Source organism: Pomacea canaliculata, linkage group LG3, assembly GCF_003073045.1.
Source record: "Pomacea canaliculata isolate SZHN2017 linkage group LG3, ASM307304v1, whole genome shotgun sequence".
NCBI lineage: Eukaryota > Metazoa > Mollusca > Gastropoda > Architaenioglossa > Ampullariidae > Pomacea > Pomacea canaliculata.
In genome coordinates, this window is record NC_037592.1 from 12,420,398 (window position 1) to 12,440,619 (window position 20,222).

Sequence of the window (20,222 nt, forward strand, 5' to 3'; positions counted from 1 at the left end):
CAGGCGATCGAATCTTTCAGTGGTGCGACAACCGGACCATTCTTTACGGGTGAAAGACTTGGCTCACATAGACCTCTACTAATCAGACCAAGTCGGGATTCATCGGAAGCGCACGTACTTATTTCAGTAAAGAGGTGAGATTCAGATTAATATGTAGCACAAATAATTCCATTGCTTGTTGCCATTACCATCGACGCTTGCAATCGTTTCCAGTTTTATCCACGTCAAGCAGACTTTGACACTTAGCAAGGGTTAGAAGGCTAGACTCTCTGGGAATATGTTTCTTAACACAGAAGATCAGATCGGAAGGAAGAAATTACGACTTTCTACTTTCCAACCAAGTTTATCAGCACTATTTAGTTCTTACGCCCCCATTTTGGTCTTTCAGGAGGAGTTGGAATTAATGAAATATTAATGAAAACGTATAAAATAAGGACACAGTTCGTTTACTTTAAGGCTTATACGTTGATGCTCCAGCAACATTCACAAAATGCAAACACAAGGATAGATTGATAACTAAATTAAGCACGTTAGGTAAGTGGATTGGGGCATTATGTTAAACGTGGTATTACGTTAACTGAGACATTTTATCAGAACCGGACAAGGAGCATCATTTTCAGTTCATGATTATGCTGCAGTATTAGCAAGCTTCCGTGCAAGCAGACCTGAAGCATGGAATATTATTGTTTACACAGATCAGCTTTAATAAGAATAAAAAGCAGATTTTTATCTCCCTATTTTAAAGTAGGCATAATTCACTATACAGGCACAAAAAGTAAAATACACATATATAGAAATATAAAGTTAAAATAAAGCATACACACACCAAAATATCATCATTGTCCATCTCTTGAGTGGTACTAGCTGATCACCAGATAAGCTGGTCTGCCAGTTGTTGTAGTCTGCCTGTGTTGGTCACCTTGGGTACCAAACTAGATACAGCAGTAGCCAAGGTGAACCACCTGGGATGGTCCTGGGTGTTGAACAGATCCTGCATGGAGTGGCCAGCTTCATGTTTGCCATCCAGTTTTTCCTTTTTCTACCTTTGGAGCAATCACCTGTAAAGCCCAGGAGGACTGTTTTAGATAGGTGTCATGGCAGAATCAGACTAACTTGTGCAGTTTCACTGTTGCTAGCAGGGTTTCCTGGGGACCCACAAAGATGGCTACCGTACTTTGTACGAAATTATTGGTTTTTTAAAATTTTTGTAAGAAAACATGTCTAGCCAAAGCAGACCAAAACATATCAACAAACAGATATGGAGACAACAAAATAGAATTCAAGTACAGCTGCAAGATCCTGCAGTCAACATGAGATGGAGAAGAATTAGTTTGATCACTAGGTTGGAAGTTTTGAATAAATTTTGGGTAAATCTTAGTGAAGAACAGAGTACAATGGCTATCTGTTCATTTAGCTGAGGAAGCATCAGTAAGCGCCAGGAGTTTAGAAGATTCATGGAGCACAAAATATACTTATTGTCATAAGTTCAGTCAGTGTCACATGCCTAGATCTGAAAACTAATCCATAGAAAAAGTGTCAAGAAAGTACATGGTTGGAGATCAGAAAAAAGTAAGATTGTATGGTTTGCAGAGAAGAAAGATGAAATTTTCAGTGAAGTAGAGAATAGTCCTGTAAAGTTTAGTCCAGCACAGTAGGAAAAGAAACAACTAAAGCCTAGACACACATTATCTTCACAAGCTCAGAACATAAGGAAAAATTGTTTGTGAATAAGCCTGTTCTGTGCGCACTGAATTCTATTTACATCAGATAACAATATAGGTAATCTGGTCAAGTGGAGAATCTCACTAATGACTTTATCATTCTCATCTTACCATTATCACTTTCCTTTCAAATCTCATTGAAGATTAAAAAAAGTAAGTTAACAGTTGAAGATATCTTAGTTCAGATAAATAGTTTGCAGAATGGAAGACCTTAAGCATGTGATCTGTAGTGGAGATGTGAAAGGCTTATGAATGACACTTTAGACATGAATATCCACTTGACTATTAGTATGCCTCATAATTATTATGTGTTCATTCTTGCTCATTATTTAACAGTTGTATGACATTACTGATAAAAAACTAAATAGGTCTTAAATTTTAAGCTGGATCTTGAACCCACCTAATTTTTGTATCTTTGCTTTGACTCGCGCAAAAAAAAAAAAAAAAAGAAGGTCAGCACAATGTGGTGAGAAATTATGAGCAACTTATGACAGCTAAGAAGAAAATTAAATCTAAGATGCTATGATGTTCATGTAGTTTTCAATCTTCATACAGATTTAAAAAAAATGTCTGAATACATTTTTGAGCAACATTTTTAAGCCTACAGACTGCCATTAGCTTTGCTCTTGGATGAGCTGTTTGCTAATTAAAACTATTGTAAATATATTTATGTATATGTAGCATATTATAAAAGACAGTATAATGTTTGGATAACATTTATCAAGAATTTTTACCCACACTTCTCTCTCACACCTCACACCCTTCATGTGAAAGTAACTATGTGCCTTGTAATGTGGATATATTGGATAAAATATATATTTCCTTTCAGCAATCAAAAAGAAGAAAGATGGCAGCATCAACAAATGCACAGAGTAAAAGATTGTCTATCCCAGAGTTTTTTAGAGGAAAGAACATTTTCATCACAGGAGTAACTGGGTTCATGGGAAAAGTTCTGCTAGAAAAATTGCTTCGCTCTTGTCCAGAAATAGGCAACTGCTATGTTTTGGTGCGTCCAAAGAAAGGGGTTCAACCACGGGACCGTGTTAAGGATATATTCAACTCAAAGGTGAGAAGATTCTTTTTTTAGAACTTCATAAAAGTGCTAAATATACAAAGTCTAAGTAAGGAAAACTAATGATGTTTATAAATGGAATGTGATTATGACTGCCTTATATATTTATAGATAAAATGAGTTGATTGTATTTTGATACTCATGCATGTGTGTGAAAATTATTAATAGTGAAAGTGAATTTTTTGTATAGATGCTGATTGTTTTGATGATGATTTTTACATGTGGAAGGGATAGTTTCCATTTTGTTGTTACAGAGTTCTCTTTTTTTCTTTGGTATGTTTGAGGGAATTACTAGTTCTTTTTGTTTGCTTTGGAATTTTAGCTATTTGAGAAACTTTGTGAAGAGCAGCCCGGACTACAGAGCAAAGTGATTCCTATCAGTGGTGACATTCTTGAGCCACATTTTGGAATGTCTGTAGAAGATCAGCATCGTGTGTGTGAGGATGTGTCGGTTGTGTTTCACTCTGCAGCTACAGTCAAATTTGATGAAGAACTCAAGTAAGGATTACTTGTATTTGCTTTTTTAATTATAATTTTTTATCCAAAGTGAGAGTTTTGCACTGAAATTGTGAAAGTGTGACAATTCATTAGCATGTAATGCACAAAGTTAAGAAGCATATTTGTATTGTGATAGCAGCAGTATTTTGATAGAATTATATTGCTTAAAATAATCTTTGTTAGCTTACTTTAGGTCATGCAGCCACACAGAAACATGAACTGCACATGCAGATATACATGGAAAGGCAAATGCATACATATATATACGCACAAAGACAACAATCTTTTTTCACAGAAATTGTAAAACAAACAAACTGATACACACACAGAGCATAGTGTCTTCCACAAACAAAAGATTTAACAACAGTCGTAAGAGAGAAAGATTTTGTTGGGCAAGTAGCAAACATAAAGAGCCAATAAAAGTAAATGGTTATTGTGGCGTTATACCTTTTAAAAGGTAGGTGGATAGTTTTACAGCCATTGCCTGTTTCATGAGACTGCAGGCAGTCATTCATGTCAGCGATAAAATACTGCTAGAAGAAAAGGGCATAACTTACTTCTTCCTTTTTTTTAAGTCGGAGAATTTATGAGGAAAGAAGATATTGCTTGTGTAAAGATTTCACAGGTTCTTCCCTGTTTGCTGCTACAGGTGCAAAGGACATTTCAGCAATTTAGATTTTTTTTATTTTAGTCAAAGGGTGAGAGCTTAAGTTTTCATGTTTATGTGAGGAGAATTTTTTTTCACAAGAATATTTATGGGAAAAGAAGACAGTGCTTGAGTGTGTGGCTCCATACCTGAGGTTTTTTTTTTTTAACATGCAAGGTACATTATGTTAACTTGACAGTCTTACCTTTTTTCTTCGCAAAAAATTACCATGAAAGTACAAATACTATGTACTCATAGAGGTACACATTTTGTTTGTTCGCTTTTTTTTTTTTTATCCCTGGTGAGAGTTTGTTTCAATATATCATATTAAATCTTACTGATTTACACTTTTTTCGCATTTGTTTGCCAAGTCCAGACCAGAAGACAAAATGTCCAATGTAAATGAAGATTTCTTACAAGCAAGTTACTATCTGCACCAAACACAGCTGTTATTAGTCACAGCTGACTTTTTTAATGTCAATGCACTCATCTGTAGGACAGATAAAAAGGCTGATCAGTTCTCAGTGCAAACTAAGACTTAAAACTTTTCTATTTGGATTTTTTGAAATAAGATTTGTCCTTATTTTCTCTATTGGTAGTTTAGAAAAGCTTGACCTAAGATTATAACGATAAACTATTTAAGGTATATATAGCCATGTTTATGCATCTTATCCATAGACTATTTTTATGTTCAGATTGCCTGAGTGCTCTAAACTTTGAGCACCTCCAAAATTGTTGCTTACTAAACTTTAAATTTGCTGATCTGTTTAAAATTTAGGTGGTTTTGCTTACACAGTAAAAATAAATTCTGTGTGTGTATGTGCATGTATGTAAATATGTGTGTGTGTGTGCCCACACATGCAAGTGCTTGTCAGAGTTTTCTGACCCACAGTTGAAGCTGTTGGGGATTCCAACCCTCCTACATTCTTAAAAATATTAAATCTCTTTTTAATCAGCAGCAAGGAAAAAAAAGTGCACACCAATTATCATTTGTTAATATTGGACCTTTATCCTTGATGTAGTATTTTATTACTGTAAAAGAATTTAACTGTCATTTGATAACAAGGAATGGAAAAATATCATGTTTATGTCAAGTTTATTAAACAATGTCATATATATAGAGTGAGACATTTGGCACAAACTCTTTAAGCTTTCAGAACTCCCTCCCCCACAGACAACAAATCATTAAAATTTTTTACCCCATAGGCATTCTTAGTGATTAATTTGGAGCATTCTTAGTGATTAACACAAATTTTAATGTGGCACATAGAGCACTCATGCATGCATGTTTACTCCTCTTTCTTAGTATTTATACCTCAGATTCTTTGATGTTTTGTACTATATGTTTTTGATGTTCATGTACATGAGCTTTTGATACATTTGTTTCATGAGACTGCAGGCAGTCATTCATGTCAGCGATAAAATACTGCTAGAAGAAAAGGGCATAACTTACTACTTCCTTTTTTTTAAGTCAGAGAATTTACGAGGAAAGAAGATATTGCTTGTGTAAAGATTTCACAGGTTCTTCCCTGTTTGCTGCTACAGGTGCAAAGGACATTTCAGCAATTTAGATTTTTTAAATTTTAGTTAAATGGTGAGAGCAAACCATTGTTTCAGATGAAGGCTTAATATTTTTGTATTATATGATGAGTATGATAGCATGTGTTTGTATCTGTGGCATGTAATTTTTGTGGACTAGTATCAGTAGGTATGTTTTCTGTATTTTCAGACTGTCTGTTCAGATGAATGTGGTAGGTGTGCAACATCTACTTAGCATTTGCCGCAAGATGTCACAGCTGCAGGTAAACACAGTAATAGATTTGTCAGCAATCTTTAAAATGTGACATGTCTTTCTGTTTCAAAAAATTTACATTTTTTAAGGTTCCAGTTATTTAGTGATTATTATTTTATATAATTAAAACAATTTTTTGGTTTTGATGAAGTTGAATGAATATGAATATAATATGCATCACCAAGTATTTTTGAAGTCATAAGCTTACATCGACATAAAAATTTAATTAATATTTGCTAAAAATCATATTCTGTTTATTTGGGCACAACAGTCAGTAAGTCTGCATCTAGTTGTTTGAAACAGCATGAATGTCCTGTACTAGATAATTTTATTGTTCTTTTAAATTGTGCTTTTTCTAGTGATTAATTAAAAACTGAAATCTTAGGCCTAAAATATTTGTGTATATATTTCTCATGCAGTCATTAGTTCATGTTTCTACTGCCTATGCCAACTGTGACCGAGACCAAGTGGCAGAACGAGTCTATGAACCTCCACTTCACCCAAGAAAACTTATTGATGCTGTTGAGTGAGTATGAACATTGTATTACTGAAGTACTTGTGTTTTCATTGTGCAAACAAAGTTGAAATGTTGAATTTCTAAATCAGTGAATGAACAGGCAAGAGGTGTGGTTAGTCTTCTAAGCAATTGTGTGAAGGTTATTCATTAGTCAAAATGATGTGATACATAACATTTAGTTTTGTTGTTGTTAATCTTGGGAGGGAAAAGTACATCCACTGAAAGGCAATTTTACATTGTGGATGAGGATCTAGGGGAATATAGGGAGTGCAGGGTGAAGGAGGTGTGGGAAGAGGGTTACTGTTCAGAGACACCGCATGTATTGTTTGGTGTTGGTGGTGCCCTCTTTTCCTGCTTCTGTCACTTGCTGTTGGTGTCTAGGAGGCTTGCCCGTTCCGCAGTGGTGGTGTACTGTACTGGTTGGCAGATCGCTTATGTTGTCCTATTCTAGACTTCTGTTCAGTTTTAGGTACAATATCCATTTCTACTGTTTAAGGGCTGTTTTCTTTTTGTTTTCTTTAATATTGGCTTTGTCTTTTTAATCCTGGTATTTGAATGGTTTACTACCTTCTTTACTGTTAGTGTATAGTTTTTTCAGAGTTTAGATTTTTACTTTATTTATTTTATTACTTTATTAGTTAAGTTCCCTAACTTATGCTTGGTAATAGTTCTAGTTGTGGATAAAGGAACTCTGTATTTCCTAGTTTAGTTGGTTTCAAAGATATTTTAAATTTATTATGGGGTTATTCTAGGTTAATATTCTTATTAATTTATTTATTTAAAGGTTTAAGATTTTTGTTTTGGTTTTTATCGCTTTTTGAGAGAGGATGTTATCCAGTTTGTACTTTGCTTGTTTATATGAATCTTGTTTTAATTCTTATCTTATTTGTTTTCATTTCACTCCAACAGATCATAACATTTGGCAAGATGAGTTAAATATCTGTCAGTGAATCAAATTCATTTACCTCACTGCCAGTTTTCAGAAGATGAATGTCCTATTTCAGTATTAGCAGATGAAAACTTGGTGTTGGGTCTGTTTAGTGTTATTCTATGAAAAGAAACAATGGGAATGTTATAAAAATATTCACTTGAATTCATATGAGTAATGATATGTTAATATTGATAGAAAACATGTCATCTGCAAGGCATTCTTTCATAATTTTCACAACCAAAATATCTTTAAAAGTTTAAAAACAGGTAGGCAAAACTCAGTTGCCTGATATTAAATGAACACAAAGCCTAGGACAGAAAAATAACAGCGTAGTATTGTCTTGCAGATGGATGGACACAGAGACCATTGGTGCACTGACCACCAAACTCATTGGTTCTCGCCCTAACACCTACACTTATACTAAAGCCATGGCAGAGTCACTTTTATTGGAGGAAGCACAAGGTCTTCCTATTGCCATTGTACGACCATCAATTGTAGGGGCATCATGGGAAGAACCTGTACCAGTAAGTTCTGTTTGATTTTTGTGGAGAGAGTATGCTTGTGTGTGCATGCACTTATGTCAGAGAAAGAGGGAGAACGGGTGAAAAGAGGGTGAAATGAAGTTAACATAGATGTTAGACAGCAGTGTGCCTTGATCCATATGTCTTAATCTTTCCTCTAAATATCCTGACTATTGAGTCTCTTGCTTGGTGTGAAGTTTGTCTGGTGGTCTCGTATTTTGAAAAATATAAAAATCTGTGTCATGAAATGAGTATATTTCACCCTTTTCAGGTGTATTTGACTAAAAGTTTTGCTTGATGAGTCTCATGTGTATAATAATGCATTTCCAGGGATGGGTTGACAACCTGAATGGTCCTACAGGTCTTCTAGTAGCAGTGAGTGTTTCTTCATACTTATCTTACATGATAGATGTTAGATATAATACAATAAACTTTTTGACTATACGAGGCAAACACCCTTCCAACCTTTCTCCCACCACAAACGAACACACTATCAAAACATTTATTCACCTTCGACACAACATAATTTCCAGTATCTGGGTTTTGGGTGTAAAGACAAGGAGCACTTAATTGGCAACATGCTAAATTACGTCATAACATAAATAAAAACATATAAACCTCTCCTCCCTAAAAGATTTCTCCATGCCTACTGCTTATGTATTCTGTTGTTTGGGCTTAGAGCCAAAGAAGAATGATGTGCTGGCTGATGTATTATCGCTTGGTGATGCCAGTTCATCACTAGTTGTTTGGCATTTTCCTTGCCCTTCCTTGTCCAGGTTCCTCCACTTTTAGACCTCTCCACCCTACTGTGACATTTTTTTTTCACCTATCTTCAGACTTCTCTGACCATTACAACTACACACTAGGTGCCCTACCTTCTGGCCTCCCCCCCATTCGCCTCCCCTCCCATGCACTTTTTTCCTTTAAACTCCACTTACCTTCTCATGCTAACCTCCACTTAATATAATTACTGTTGTTTTTATTTAGTGATTTTTTTTGACTGGAAAAAGAAATAGAACTGGAATTTCTAGCTTTACTTCTGAACTTTTAAGTGTAGTTACTTCAGTATTTACATCAATATAAACCCTAGCCTTTGCACTATTCTGTATGGGGTAAAACATTTAAGGAATAACCCACACTTAGTGCTGTGTTGCCCTTTCTTTTTAATCACTAAAGTAGCATGATATGTTATTTCATACATGTGCTCTCAACTTTCAAGAACTGGACATTAGGCTTGAGGGGTGTCTTGTTTTCAGATTGGGAAGGGGCTTCTTCGGTGTATGCATGGTAATTTCCATGCTACAGCTGACGTTGTTCCTGTTGATATAGCAACCAATGCAATGATTGTTGTGGCATGGTATACAGCTGTTGAACGGTATGACAAAGGAAATTGCTTTTTATTTAATGTGTTGAAATGTTTTTCAAGAGTTTCAAGTAATTTTTCTTGTAGGTTTAAAAGTAAGTGCTTTCTTCTTTTGTAGATGGAAAAAGCACTGAGTGTTTTATTTATATATTTTCCCTTTTACTGTCATTAGTCTCACCTTACTAAATTGTTCATTTTGCTAATTTGTCATTTTCTTTGAGAACATGTTAGATACAAATATTTTTGCTTTTTGTTTTGAAATTGTTTCTTGCAAAATTGTACAAAGTCATCATTAAGTTCATAATTAAATGCATGGTTTGTATTATTTGTTTTTGGCTGTGGTTAAACAAAGTTAACAATTCTTAAGATGAAGCTTAATGCTTGGCAGGCCATCCACTGTTATGGTTTACAACTGCACTACTGGACAGATGAACCGTCTCACTTGGGGTCAAGTTGGTAAGAACTATTTTGGTACTTTCCAGGTCCATAAAAAAGCTTTTGTGACTAGAAACTAAAATATTACATGTGTAGCAATATATTTCTGGTTTTTGGCAGAAAATCTGATGAAATGGATTAGTGTTTTCTTCTGTTCTATATTTTCCTTTTTTTATAATTATTTATGGACATATGTTTATCTGCAGGCACCTACCTGTAAATGGATAGGTGTGTATGTATGTGTGTAATTGTTCATGTGTGAGTGATTTGCAGATGTGTGCAAGTGTATGCATGTGTCAGTGTGTTTATATTTGTATGCACAGTTCCTGCATGCACTGTATGTTAGCAGCACTTTCAAAATCTTTTAAAGGAATATGAGTTTGATGTGAGATTTACAGCTTGGTAGAGCTTTATCCAAACACAGTTTGCTCCTTGATTATGATGTAGGTTTGTGAAAGTCTCTTGCTTTCTAAACCACCATGCATTTTTGTAATTGCTGCATTTTGAACATCGCTACACGAAGAAACAATTTGTTCTTTTTTCAATCAAATGGTGTGGTTTTATTTTTATGACTGAATACAAAACCAAGAGCAACCCCCCCCCCCCCCAAAAAAAAAAAAAATCAGCTTGGAACTACACTACCCAAGCATGTTTCAGCCTACAGCATCAGAAGTTCATTGTTTTAGTCAGACACTACTTGACTTTAATTCGTATGCCGGAGAGTAAATGATCTAAAATTAGGTAGTTTTATCATCTGAGGGAGAGAGTAGGCTTTAATTTGATACAAAAATCTGGTGACTTCCGATTCAAAAAGTGCACTAAAATCAAATGTGGAAAGTTTGATTAGTGATGGAAATGAAGCACATGCTGGATTAATATTGGTGTCAGAAGATATAGAATTCTTTAAACTACAAGGCTATCAATTTTGTTATTCAGAAAATAATACTCATGCATTGGAATCTGAGGTGAAAACCACTCTAAAAAAAAACACACCAAAAAAACAACTAAATTCGGATCTTATAGTAATGGTAATGCTGGAGCTCTTTGTTTTTTGTAAGCAACTTGCTGCTTTGTTGTAAAACCTAATGGTTTGCTTATTTTGAACTTGCTAGATTTGTGCTACTTTATGTATAATTATGACCTCTATTATGGAGTGCCCAAAGGTTATGTGATGACTAAAGTCGCAATCCATGTCTGAAAGATAAGTGTGGTATTCTGAGCACTGTTCTAAAGTTATGAAAGTGGTATTGATAAACATTATGCTTTTTAGTAGTCTATGCTTGTTGGTTGTTTTGTTTTGCTGTAGTTAAAAATAAATGTAACACCATTTCTGACAATATAAAGTTTTTGAAATTTATATTTTTAAAACCTCTGTCACTGTGGATATGTGCTCTATGCAGTTAACGACTACCGAGTTGAAGCTTAACCTAAGAGTCCCTTCTTTCAACATGACCAGGCTTTGTATGTTGACAGTCTATTCTTTTGGTGTTTTGTACACATTGTTACTCTTTTCAGAACGTATGTCACACAAGTTTTTCATGAAGAATCCTTGCAACACTGTGGCCCGCATTCCCAATCCACGCTTCACAGTCAGCAACCTCCGTAAAACTATCAGCCTTGTGTTTGATCACTTTATCCCTGCCTATGTGATGGATGCATATCTCCGTCTTTTGGGCCGACGACCTATGTGAGTAAAATTCTCATTTTTAAGCCAACCTTGAGTAAAAGAGCAGAACCAGACAAAATACAGTTGCTGGTGTTCTTCTTCTTTTCTCTCTTTGTCTTTTCCTCCTTTCTGTTTTTTTATTTTTTGACCATTTGAAAATTATTTACGCACTTTAATAATAATAATAATAATAGTAATTTAAACCAGTATGCTTTTCTCTAGGTTTGTTCGCCTCCAAGACAGGCTGTGGAAGGCTGTGAGGTCTCTAGAGTTTTTCACATCACACCAGTGGAACTTTTGTAATGACAACATATTTATGCTTCTCACCAAACTGTCTGCTGAAGACAAGAAGGTAAACTGGAAGATATCGAAAACATACAGAAAAGCATCTTTCGAAACTTCTTCATCGTATTATTAATCCATGCAAATAATCATAAAAGAACCCATTTATTTTTTGCTTGATTAGTAGAAGATGTTTGCAGATCTATATGTACAAGTACAGCTAACCATTTTTTCATTGTTATTAAGCATCAGGACATAAATTTATGAACCAGAAGGTGTAACATGAAAGCAGATTTTGTATTATGGTTGATCGCAGACAAGATTTTTGCATGGATTGTTGTCATAGATTCTAGATAAATAGAGCAGGTCCTGTGGATTCTTACAAACTACATTTTAAAATTTTTCAAGAAATGTGTACAGTGATTCCTGAAGAATGGGTATCACTGGTTCCTAAGAATTTAATCCTCTTGGTGCACAAAACCCATGTCTTATAACAAAATCATTTTTACCCATTGCAACAAATATTAAAGAAACAAACATAATTATTCACAAGACAGAATTGTCATTAATTTTAGAGAACTAAATTTTGTGTTAGAAAAGAACTAAGTTCGGTCAGTCTCTAAGATGCTAAATAAGTCACAAAAATTTGAAATAAAATTTGATTTATGTTGCAGACATTTCCTTTCGACCCTCGATCAATAGACTGGTCTCAGTACATGGAGAACTATTGTCTTGGAGCAAAACAGTTTGTCTTGAAAGAGGAGATTTCAGAGCTTCCTAAAGCTCGTATTGCACTACAGAGGTAAGAAAAATGGAGAATATAAATGCACTTAAAGTTATCGTAACTAAATTTTGAGGATTAAAAGATGAAAAAAGGGCTTTTACATCTATAATTTTTTACTTTCATGAAATATTGTTTGAATAAATAATGGTGTATATTAAGACAGATAAAATAAAGCAATTTTTAAAGCAATGACTGACTTTCACGAGATAAGCTGAACGCAGACTCAAGTGCAGCAAACATAAACAGTTTAAGTATTTTATGAAGCAGTACATTTTTTGAGTAACCATTCAAGTTTTGGGATTATTTTCAGAAAGAAACATTGCATAAATAATAAGCAGTTTTGAGTGAATTATTTTACAGCATGTTTCAAGCTAAAATTGAAATTATGAAGTGTGAATATGCATGTTTACAGAAATGCACACATGCATAGATGAATTTACATTTATCTAAACATTATAAATAGATTTCTCCACATTTTAGTTGTATAATTTATTTATGTGCACACACACACATATGAGACGGGGAAGTTAGAATTCTCCATTCATAATACTACTAGATAGATTTTGTGGAAATGTAGAAAGAAAAAAACTTTAATGGGAATGCAGCAGTCTTGCACATGCTTGTGTGCAGGTTGCAACGAATCCAGCTGGTTTTGAAGCTGTTGTTTGCAGCGGTGGTCTGGAGACTTCTAGTCAAAAGGGTGACTATAGCCCATTCTTTGTGGAATCTCTTGCTGGGCTGGGTACAGCAAATGTTCCAGAAAGTCCCCATGCTTGCTCGGTCTTAGTGCCATGGACAACCTACCTGTTCCTGCCAAACTTTTTCAGTCCTGTCCATTTATTACTTCTAACAATGCATCAGCTATGTGGTCTAAAAGACCTCTGGATGCAGAATTCTCTGGCAGCAGTTTTGTAAGCACTTTGCTAGAGAAAGTTACCTAATAATTATTTTTTCATGGCCATGCCTTGAAGAACTGAAATTAGATTTCACAAGAAATCCTTGTGTCTGTGTTGGAATATTGTTAGGTTTGCAACTTTTTTTAATATTGCAACATTTTTTCAGGTTAAGTTTAAAATGATCAGCAATTGTTAAATGAGGAGAATACCAGGAGGATAGTAAGTCTTGCATGAGTGAGCAGAAAGAGGAAATAAAGTGTGAGCTGTCATTATGTTTCCTGTACAGTTAAAGCACCCTTCTAGCAGCTTTTGTAATAACTTGTGGTATGCGTATAATTGCAATCAATTCATGTTTGCACACTTAACAAACTTCACACTATATATATACACACATATATATATATTCATGTGTGTGTGTATATATATATACATACATGTGTTAAAATAGTAGCAATTTTTGTTTTTTGCCATATTCTACATATGGGTTTTTGACCCTTTGTCACTCTTGATCAATTTATAAAGATTCTTGGACATTATTCAGTATTAATGTTTTTAATAAATTGACTGTTATTTGCAATTGTTAAGATGTATAAGCTGTGCTTTATTTATTTTATTATTTTTTTCCAAACAAGATGATCTCAAGCTTATTTTAAGCCTTTCTCAAGCCTATCTCAAGTTGATTGGGCTGTTTATTATTGTATTCATCCACTGATACATGCAGACCTTTGTACATTTTGTCCACATCATGTTGTGAAGAAGAGACTTTCTTTTTAAGTACTAAAAGAAAAGCTGAGCTTGTTTTATTCTTCACAATGTGTATTTATGTCTGGATATTTTGAACTGTCAGCCAAATCCTTGCTCCTCTAAAAGTGAAGGTGTGTCTAGCTTGTATTCCTTGTTTTGCTTTGATCATTTTGTAGCATAGTCAGTTATAGGGTTACTTTGTTGAGCAGCTTTGTTTACCACAGTGCATTCAAGAGAAGTTGTGGTTTGCTGGAGGTATTAGCGCACCTCCTGTCTTTTCTGATTTTGATGTTTTGCCTGCTTGAACAATCTTGTTTCTTGTAATGTTTATCAGCAACATAGAAAATACATTTGTTGTCAAAAGTTGCAGTGACACATAAAGTAAAAAGAATTTTTGGATTTGTGTCATTTTGCAAGGACTGCACGATATTTCGATAATAATGTTTTGCTTTAAAATACAGTTCATGGCAGAAATCACAACCAATCAAAAATTGTCTTCATAATGGAAGGTTCATTTTAAGTACAAGCGGATATTCATTTTTTCTGCTGTGGTTTTATTTTCACTTTTATGAATTTCAGAATTTTGTTTCACACATTTAATCAAACCTCATTGTGCCATTTTTTAAATGGCAGTGTAACTAATCTTCTTAAAGACATGCAGGGTTTTGTAGTATTGTTTTAACAAGCAACATACCCCAGACCTCATGGTTTTTGATAAAGTATAAAAACCAGTCCTACAGAAAATGCTCAGGAGTCATGGTTTGACTTGAAAAATGTTCAGTCTCTTTAACAACAGAAATCACAGTACTTGACAACCAATCAAAAGAATGTGTAATAGTTGCTATGGACAATCTTTTGTTGTTGTATCTTTTGTAACTCCTGTTTCTTCGTCTGTTTGGTGTCTGTCTTGTCTAGTCTTGTCATCTAAAGTATCTGCATTCTGCACTTGTCAAATTCTGAGTAAGCATATCCTTTTCTCTGGAATAAAGATTTGTGTTCTTTATTTTATACAGAGTTTTATGGTAATTTGTACTCTTTTTCTGTGTGTCATCTCTGTGATATTGCTATCAGGGTTCATACATTATTAAAACAGTTGTAGATATGACAACTCATCTTTCATTCTCCTGTAAGACATGATTTTGTGTTTTACTACCTCATTCAAAATATTTTTGCCTGCTGTAATTTCTTTTACTTTCAGAATATAAATGATGAGAATTTTAGGAATAGAAAATAGTTATTTAATGTTAAAAATAGAAATTTGGTTTACAAAAGCCAAATGTTGTGTAATATCTTTTATTCATACAAGATCTTGAAATTGTTTGTTATGTGGTTTGCTGGCACAGGGAGGTTTCATAGAGGAATGGCGAGCTAGGTTGAAAGAATCACTGGTTGACGTTCGGATGTGCATCCAGTTTTGATGCTTTCGCTTTAATAAAATTTAATCATCAGTTTCTCTGTTGCAGTTGTGAAGTATTACATATAATCATGGTTATTTTTAACTGTGAACACATATTAAAGGTGCACTAAAACATATTTGACCTTCTTCCAATCTTTTAAAGGTCCTTTTCTCCTGATATGAAATTTTGAAAAAAAAAAAGATTTTTTTTTTCTTCCTTCCAGCATTTGTAAGTTATTGACAGATTCAAGGGATTAAATGTAAGAATTATTGTACTGTTTTTTTGAAATTTTATTTTCATTATTGGGAGGTAATTTAGCGTAATTGAAACTGATTTGGTGTTAAAAAAATTCATTTATATTATGCTGTATTTTTTTTCTCTTATCTGAATACAGATTTTTGTTTCAGGCATGTAACCAAATCTTCTGTGTTAGCAGTTTCTCTTTTCAATAAACATGAAATTATTACTCTTTTATTCTGGTTGGAAAACAGTCATCTGAAATATTTTTAATTATTTTTATAGTAGTGTAACTAGTTCTCTTGAAAACTTTCAGGGTTTTATAGTATTTGTTTTAACATTGTAATCAGTAAAATACTTTAGACCTTATGGTTTTCGATAAAATATAAAAAAATCTGGTCCTACAGAAATTTCTCGGGAATCATGGTTTGACTTAAAAACGTAAAAATGTTTAGCCTCTTTAACAACACCCTAGACTTTCTGTTCCTTTGAACTGCTAGTTTAATCTGTCCCTTCAAAAGAGGAACTAATTCAAAGTTGGTAATAAGCATTTAAACATGCTAAAATCATCTTTATTTTAAGAAGCATGTAAAAATATTTTGTTAAAGTAAAAACTTAAGAATTTGTGACTGAAAGGTGCAGAATTTTGTTTATAAGTAAGGTGGCGTACTTTCTCAGTATGGAGGAGCAAATAACCTAGTGGTTAAAGTAACAGCATCCGAACCTGAAAGGGAGCATGCTGGGCTGTTTTATATCCTTGTGATGAGATCTAGATGTATAATGTGGGTGCCTGACTGTAGAGACTGAAGAAGGTAAGACAGTGAAGTAGAGGAAATGGCCCCTGTCCTCACAAAGGCTGGCCTTGAGATAAGGGAGGGCTCCAACACTTCTCCCTATGACTGCAAGGTCACAAGACTATCTTTACCTTTTTTTTTAACCTTATTTGCCATGTGACATCTATTTCAGCTGATATGAAGCTTAGTTATTAAGGAAGTTATATGCAGAGCCTTAATGTTCATGTCTAATACAGTAACTTGGCAGTGTCAGAATTGAGACTGAGACAATTAATAGAGATTTTTTTTCCAGGTGTCATCAGGTTTATTGTAGGCTCATCTAAAATAAAAGTTAAGATCTATTTGAATGATCATTAGTTTTCTTGAAATATAAAGCAGTGTTTGGTATATAATATTTTGATGCTAAAAATTGTATTTCTATTTGTGAAATTAATAGAGGTGGAACATTTTGAAATTTGGTGTGCCACTGGTGCTTGGAGAAGCTTACACAGTTTTGTTCATGGAGACTTATGGTACACATGTACAGCACTTTCATCACTTGTGTCAGAAACATAGGATGTAACACTTCATTTAGGATCATTCTGAACAGTTGGCTGCTGAGGTTAGTAAAAAAGAAAGATTTGTCTTGTGTTGGGAGTGATTGGAGGGGTTGGGGCATAGAAAAGGGGTTGCTGACTTAGAAATCTTATAATAATCTATTGTGTAGATATTTGATGGTGTTGATAGTCTTGAAGATGCTACATATATGTACATAATTGCATCCTTGAATTTGTTGTGACTTAAATGAAAAAAAAGGATAGTAAAATGTAGATATAGTCATAATTTAGTAAAATGTTGTAATGCTTTTTATTTATTTAAAAAAAATGCATATGATGTCTCTCTCTCTTTATGAGGTGTGGTGCAGGCTGAGTGTTTACATGTTTAGACAAATTTATGGGTATGCATATATTTGCATATTTGTGAGACAATTTTTAGACATTAAATTATTGTTGGATGAGATGAATTAAGACTGGTTGAAAAAAAAGAGTCTCTTTGTTTCTCCTAGGTACATTCTGTTTGCTTTGATGTAGACTTTATTTTTCTGTGATTATTGATCACTTGTGGTCTGAGTATATCTTGTCATGTATGAGTATATTTTATACAATAAATAATGTTCTAGTCTTAATTTTGATTTGGTACACCCTGATTTCTTTAATACAGACTTTATTTTTCTTCTTCATTTGTAGTTTGAATATATTTATGCATATATGAGTACATTTTAGACCATAAATAATGTGCTTGTATTAATTTTCTCATAGATAGCATTAAATAGAGTCTGTCATAGAATGTGCAAGACCTCAGAGAGCACCATTTTATTCATTAGCTTGAATTAGGTACTGTTGATTATGCACCTTTCTCCTTCACATATAACTTTGTGGATTTGATTTTGACCTTTTGGTCTCATTTTGTTTTTATGAAAATTCATTCTGATTCATAGATACTTAATCTATAAAAATCAGAACTTTGCAAATTAAAAAAAATTATTGTGATTGCAAATCTGGACAAACAACTCCAATGTGACATTAGAACATGGAAAATCAAATTGTATCAAACGTTCAACATCTGTTGAATAATTACCATGAGGGACATCCTCCTGACAAAGGTGAAAAAATAAAAGTCTTTCACAAATGGGGGTCAGATATGGTCAATAAAGAACCAGCATAATTCTTGGACTTTCATTTCTTTTATTAGAATCCTATATTTGTCTACAGCTTATGAATGTTTCATCTTTTCTGTGTTACTGAAGCTTACTGTTCAGTATTAGCTCAGGTCTTTTGCAGTATTTTGAATATATGTATGTATGAATACATAAATTGGTTTGTCAATTTGCTTACATGCGGCATATTGTCAAAGTTTTTGAAAGAGGCTATACTTATTTGAGCCGAAGAGTATAACAAGATATCTTTGTTTTGTATTACATCATTGCAAATCATAATCTTTTTTTTTCTATGAGAATGCTGCCATCTGAATGTAAAGACTTGCTTGACAGGAGCAGTATTTTATACAGTTTCATCTATTTGGAGAATTATTGTTTGGTTTTGTGATACATTACTCTTTTATACCTATTGCATAAAGGAGGGTTGGTCATACATATAGGAGTAAGCACAAAAAAATGACAGTTTCTGCTGATGAGAAGAGGTTTCCAGCTATGATTATGGTTTTCCATTTCTTTCTTTGTGGTTATTTGCATTGTTTTTTTATGTTATTGTTCTACAGACATGAACGGAGATAGTCTAAATGAAGATTTGTTAGTACAGTAAATGAAACATCTTCACACTAGCATAGTTGCTGGAATAACTCTGTTAGTCTGATCTGATGGAATGTTAGTGACCTGAAATAAACTTGAGCTGCTATTGTTTAAGAATGTAACAATTTAAACTGGTAAGTTGCATGGGATTGAAACTTGCAAGACAGCTGTTGTGTACATGATATATGAGTGACATGTATTTTGTCCTTTATTCAAAACAGCTAATGTGCTGTGTTTGGTACCTTATCATCGCATAAATCATTGCTGTATAAATTTCTGGAGTGAGATGTTTAAGTCGGCAATCTTGGAGCAGAAGTGGCTTTATGAATATCTGCATTGTTGAGTGTAATTGTTAGCTAGTGTGACAGCTTTAAAGATTCAGTTACAAACTGTTTTGATACTTTTATACTTTAAAAGTTTTGGATTAGGTGAGAGCAAAGACAATGCACACATTTTTAGCATTGTTGTACAATGAGATAAAAAAGATCTGTGTCTTTAATGTACTCCTGGTCATCAGCTGAACCCTTCATCATTTCAAAACATGTCGAATCCTACAGAGTCATGCTCACTTATGCTGCTTTAGTGATACAAGTTAATTACAAATGGGAGTTAATGATTTTATGTTTCCCATAATTGTGGAAAGAGCAATTTGAAGTTTAATGTTGTGGTTTCAGATTTTTTTTTATAGATTTTGTTGTTGCTGCATCCCATTAGCTTGGGGATTTCGAACATGGAGCTAAGTTCATTTATTAATGTTTTTCTGCTTATGGTGATTATGGGTCAAAATTATATCCCAGAAATTTTATGCTGTTGCTCATAGTTATTAACAGAAAGGCAAAATTGCTGCTTTAACCTCACTGTACCTCCCCTCCAACCACTTGTGAATATTAGAACTTACATATTGTCACACACTTTTTTTTAAAAACAATGATACTTTCAGCCGCTTTCAAACCAAAACTAAACAAAGCAGGTCAAATATGAAGTATCTACAAATTATGCCTGGATATTCCTCAGCACATGAAGGTCAAAACAGTTTTGAAACAGCTAATTTAAGCTCATTTTTAGTATTTTCTGCATTGATTTACTTGATTTTACAAATGATGTTGAAATACATTTGGTGCCTAGCACAGCTTTTAATAACAAGGAAAAAACACATGGCTTTAAAAGTAGCACAGAAGCTTAGTACTTATTATAACTTTGAAAATAAAGGATTTTAACTTGTGGTTAAAGTGTTAATATACTTGTGAAAAAATATGTGTGCGTTAATTAAAAAATCTTTACCTTCTTCTTAACTTTTTTTTTTTTTTAGAAAGAGCTTAGACTGTCATGAAAAATGGAACAATTAGGCAAATATTTTGTTTGAAGAATAAAAAATCAATTTGTCCCTCCTTACTCTGTGAACATGCTGTGGTAAAGGTTAAGAGGCCCATAGCTGAGAAAGCTATGATGGCAGTAAACAGTGGTTCATTTATGGCATGTGGAAGCCAGAGCCTTTTTCCGCAACCTTTACCGACCCGGATACCCATCTCTACTAAGTGGCTGCTCGATGAACAGAAGTTTTCTAACCCAAGGACCAGTCAGTCAAGCACATTAACCACAAGGTTACGGTCCTTCAACAAACACATTAGAGACTTCTAGG

General features: G+C 33.8%; 1 protein-coding gene across 1 annotated transcript; it reads left to right on the forward strand.

The window, feature by feature from the left end:
- Position 1: 1 nt before the first annotated feature.
- On the forward strand, positions 2 to 19,806 carry LOC112560916 (fatty acyl-CoA reductase 1-like). The gene is made up of 13 exons (XM_025233026.1): positions 2 to 134; positions 2,551 to 2,787; positions 3,116 to 3,291; positions 5,667 to 5,739; positions 6,149 to 6,255; positions 7,524 to 7,701; positions 8,029 to 8,073; positions 8,955 to 9,073; positions 9,450 to 9,517; positions 11,012 to 11,183; positions 11,385 to 11,514; positions 12,119 to 12,246; positions 12,859 to 19,806. The coding sequence occupies exons 2-13, from the start codon at positions 2,569 to 2,571 to the stop codon at positions 13,013 to 13,015; spliced, it is 1,572 nt and encodes a 523-aa protein (XP_025088811.1). The 5' UTR covers positions 2 to 134; positions 2,551 to 2,568; the 3' UTR covers positions 13,016 to 19,806.
- Positions 19,807 to 20,222: the final 416 nt, after the last annotated feature.

Bases quoted from the DNA above. Each gene is read 5' to 3' on its own strand.
- LOC112560916 (XM_025233026.1), top strand. From the start codon at position 2,569: ATGGCAGCATCAACAAATGCACAGAGTAAAAGATTGTCTATCCCAGAG. The intron at 8,074-8,954 runs GTGAGTGTTTCT...TCTTGTTTTCAG, and splicing joins CTACAGGTCTTCTAGTAGCA to ATTGGGAAGGGGCTTCTTCG. The intron at 9,074-9,449 runs GTATGACAAAGG...AATGCTTGGCAG, and splicing joins TGGTATACAGCTGTTGAACG to GCCATCCACTGTTATGGTTT.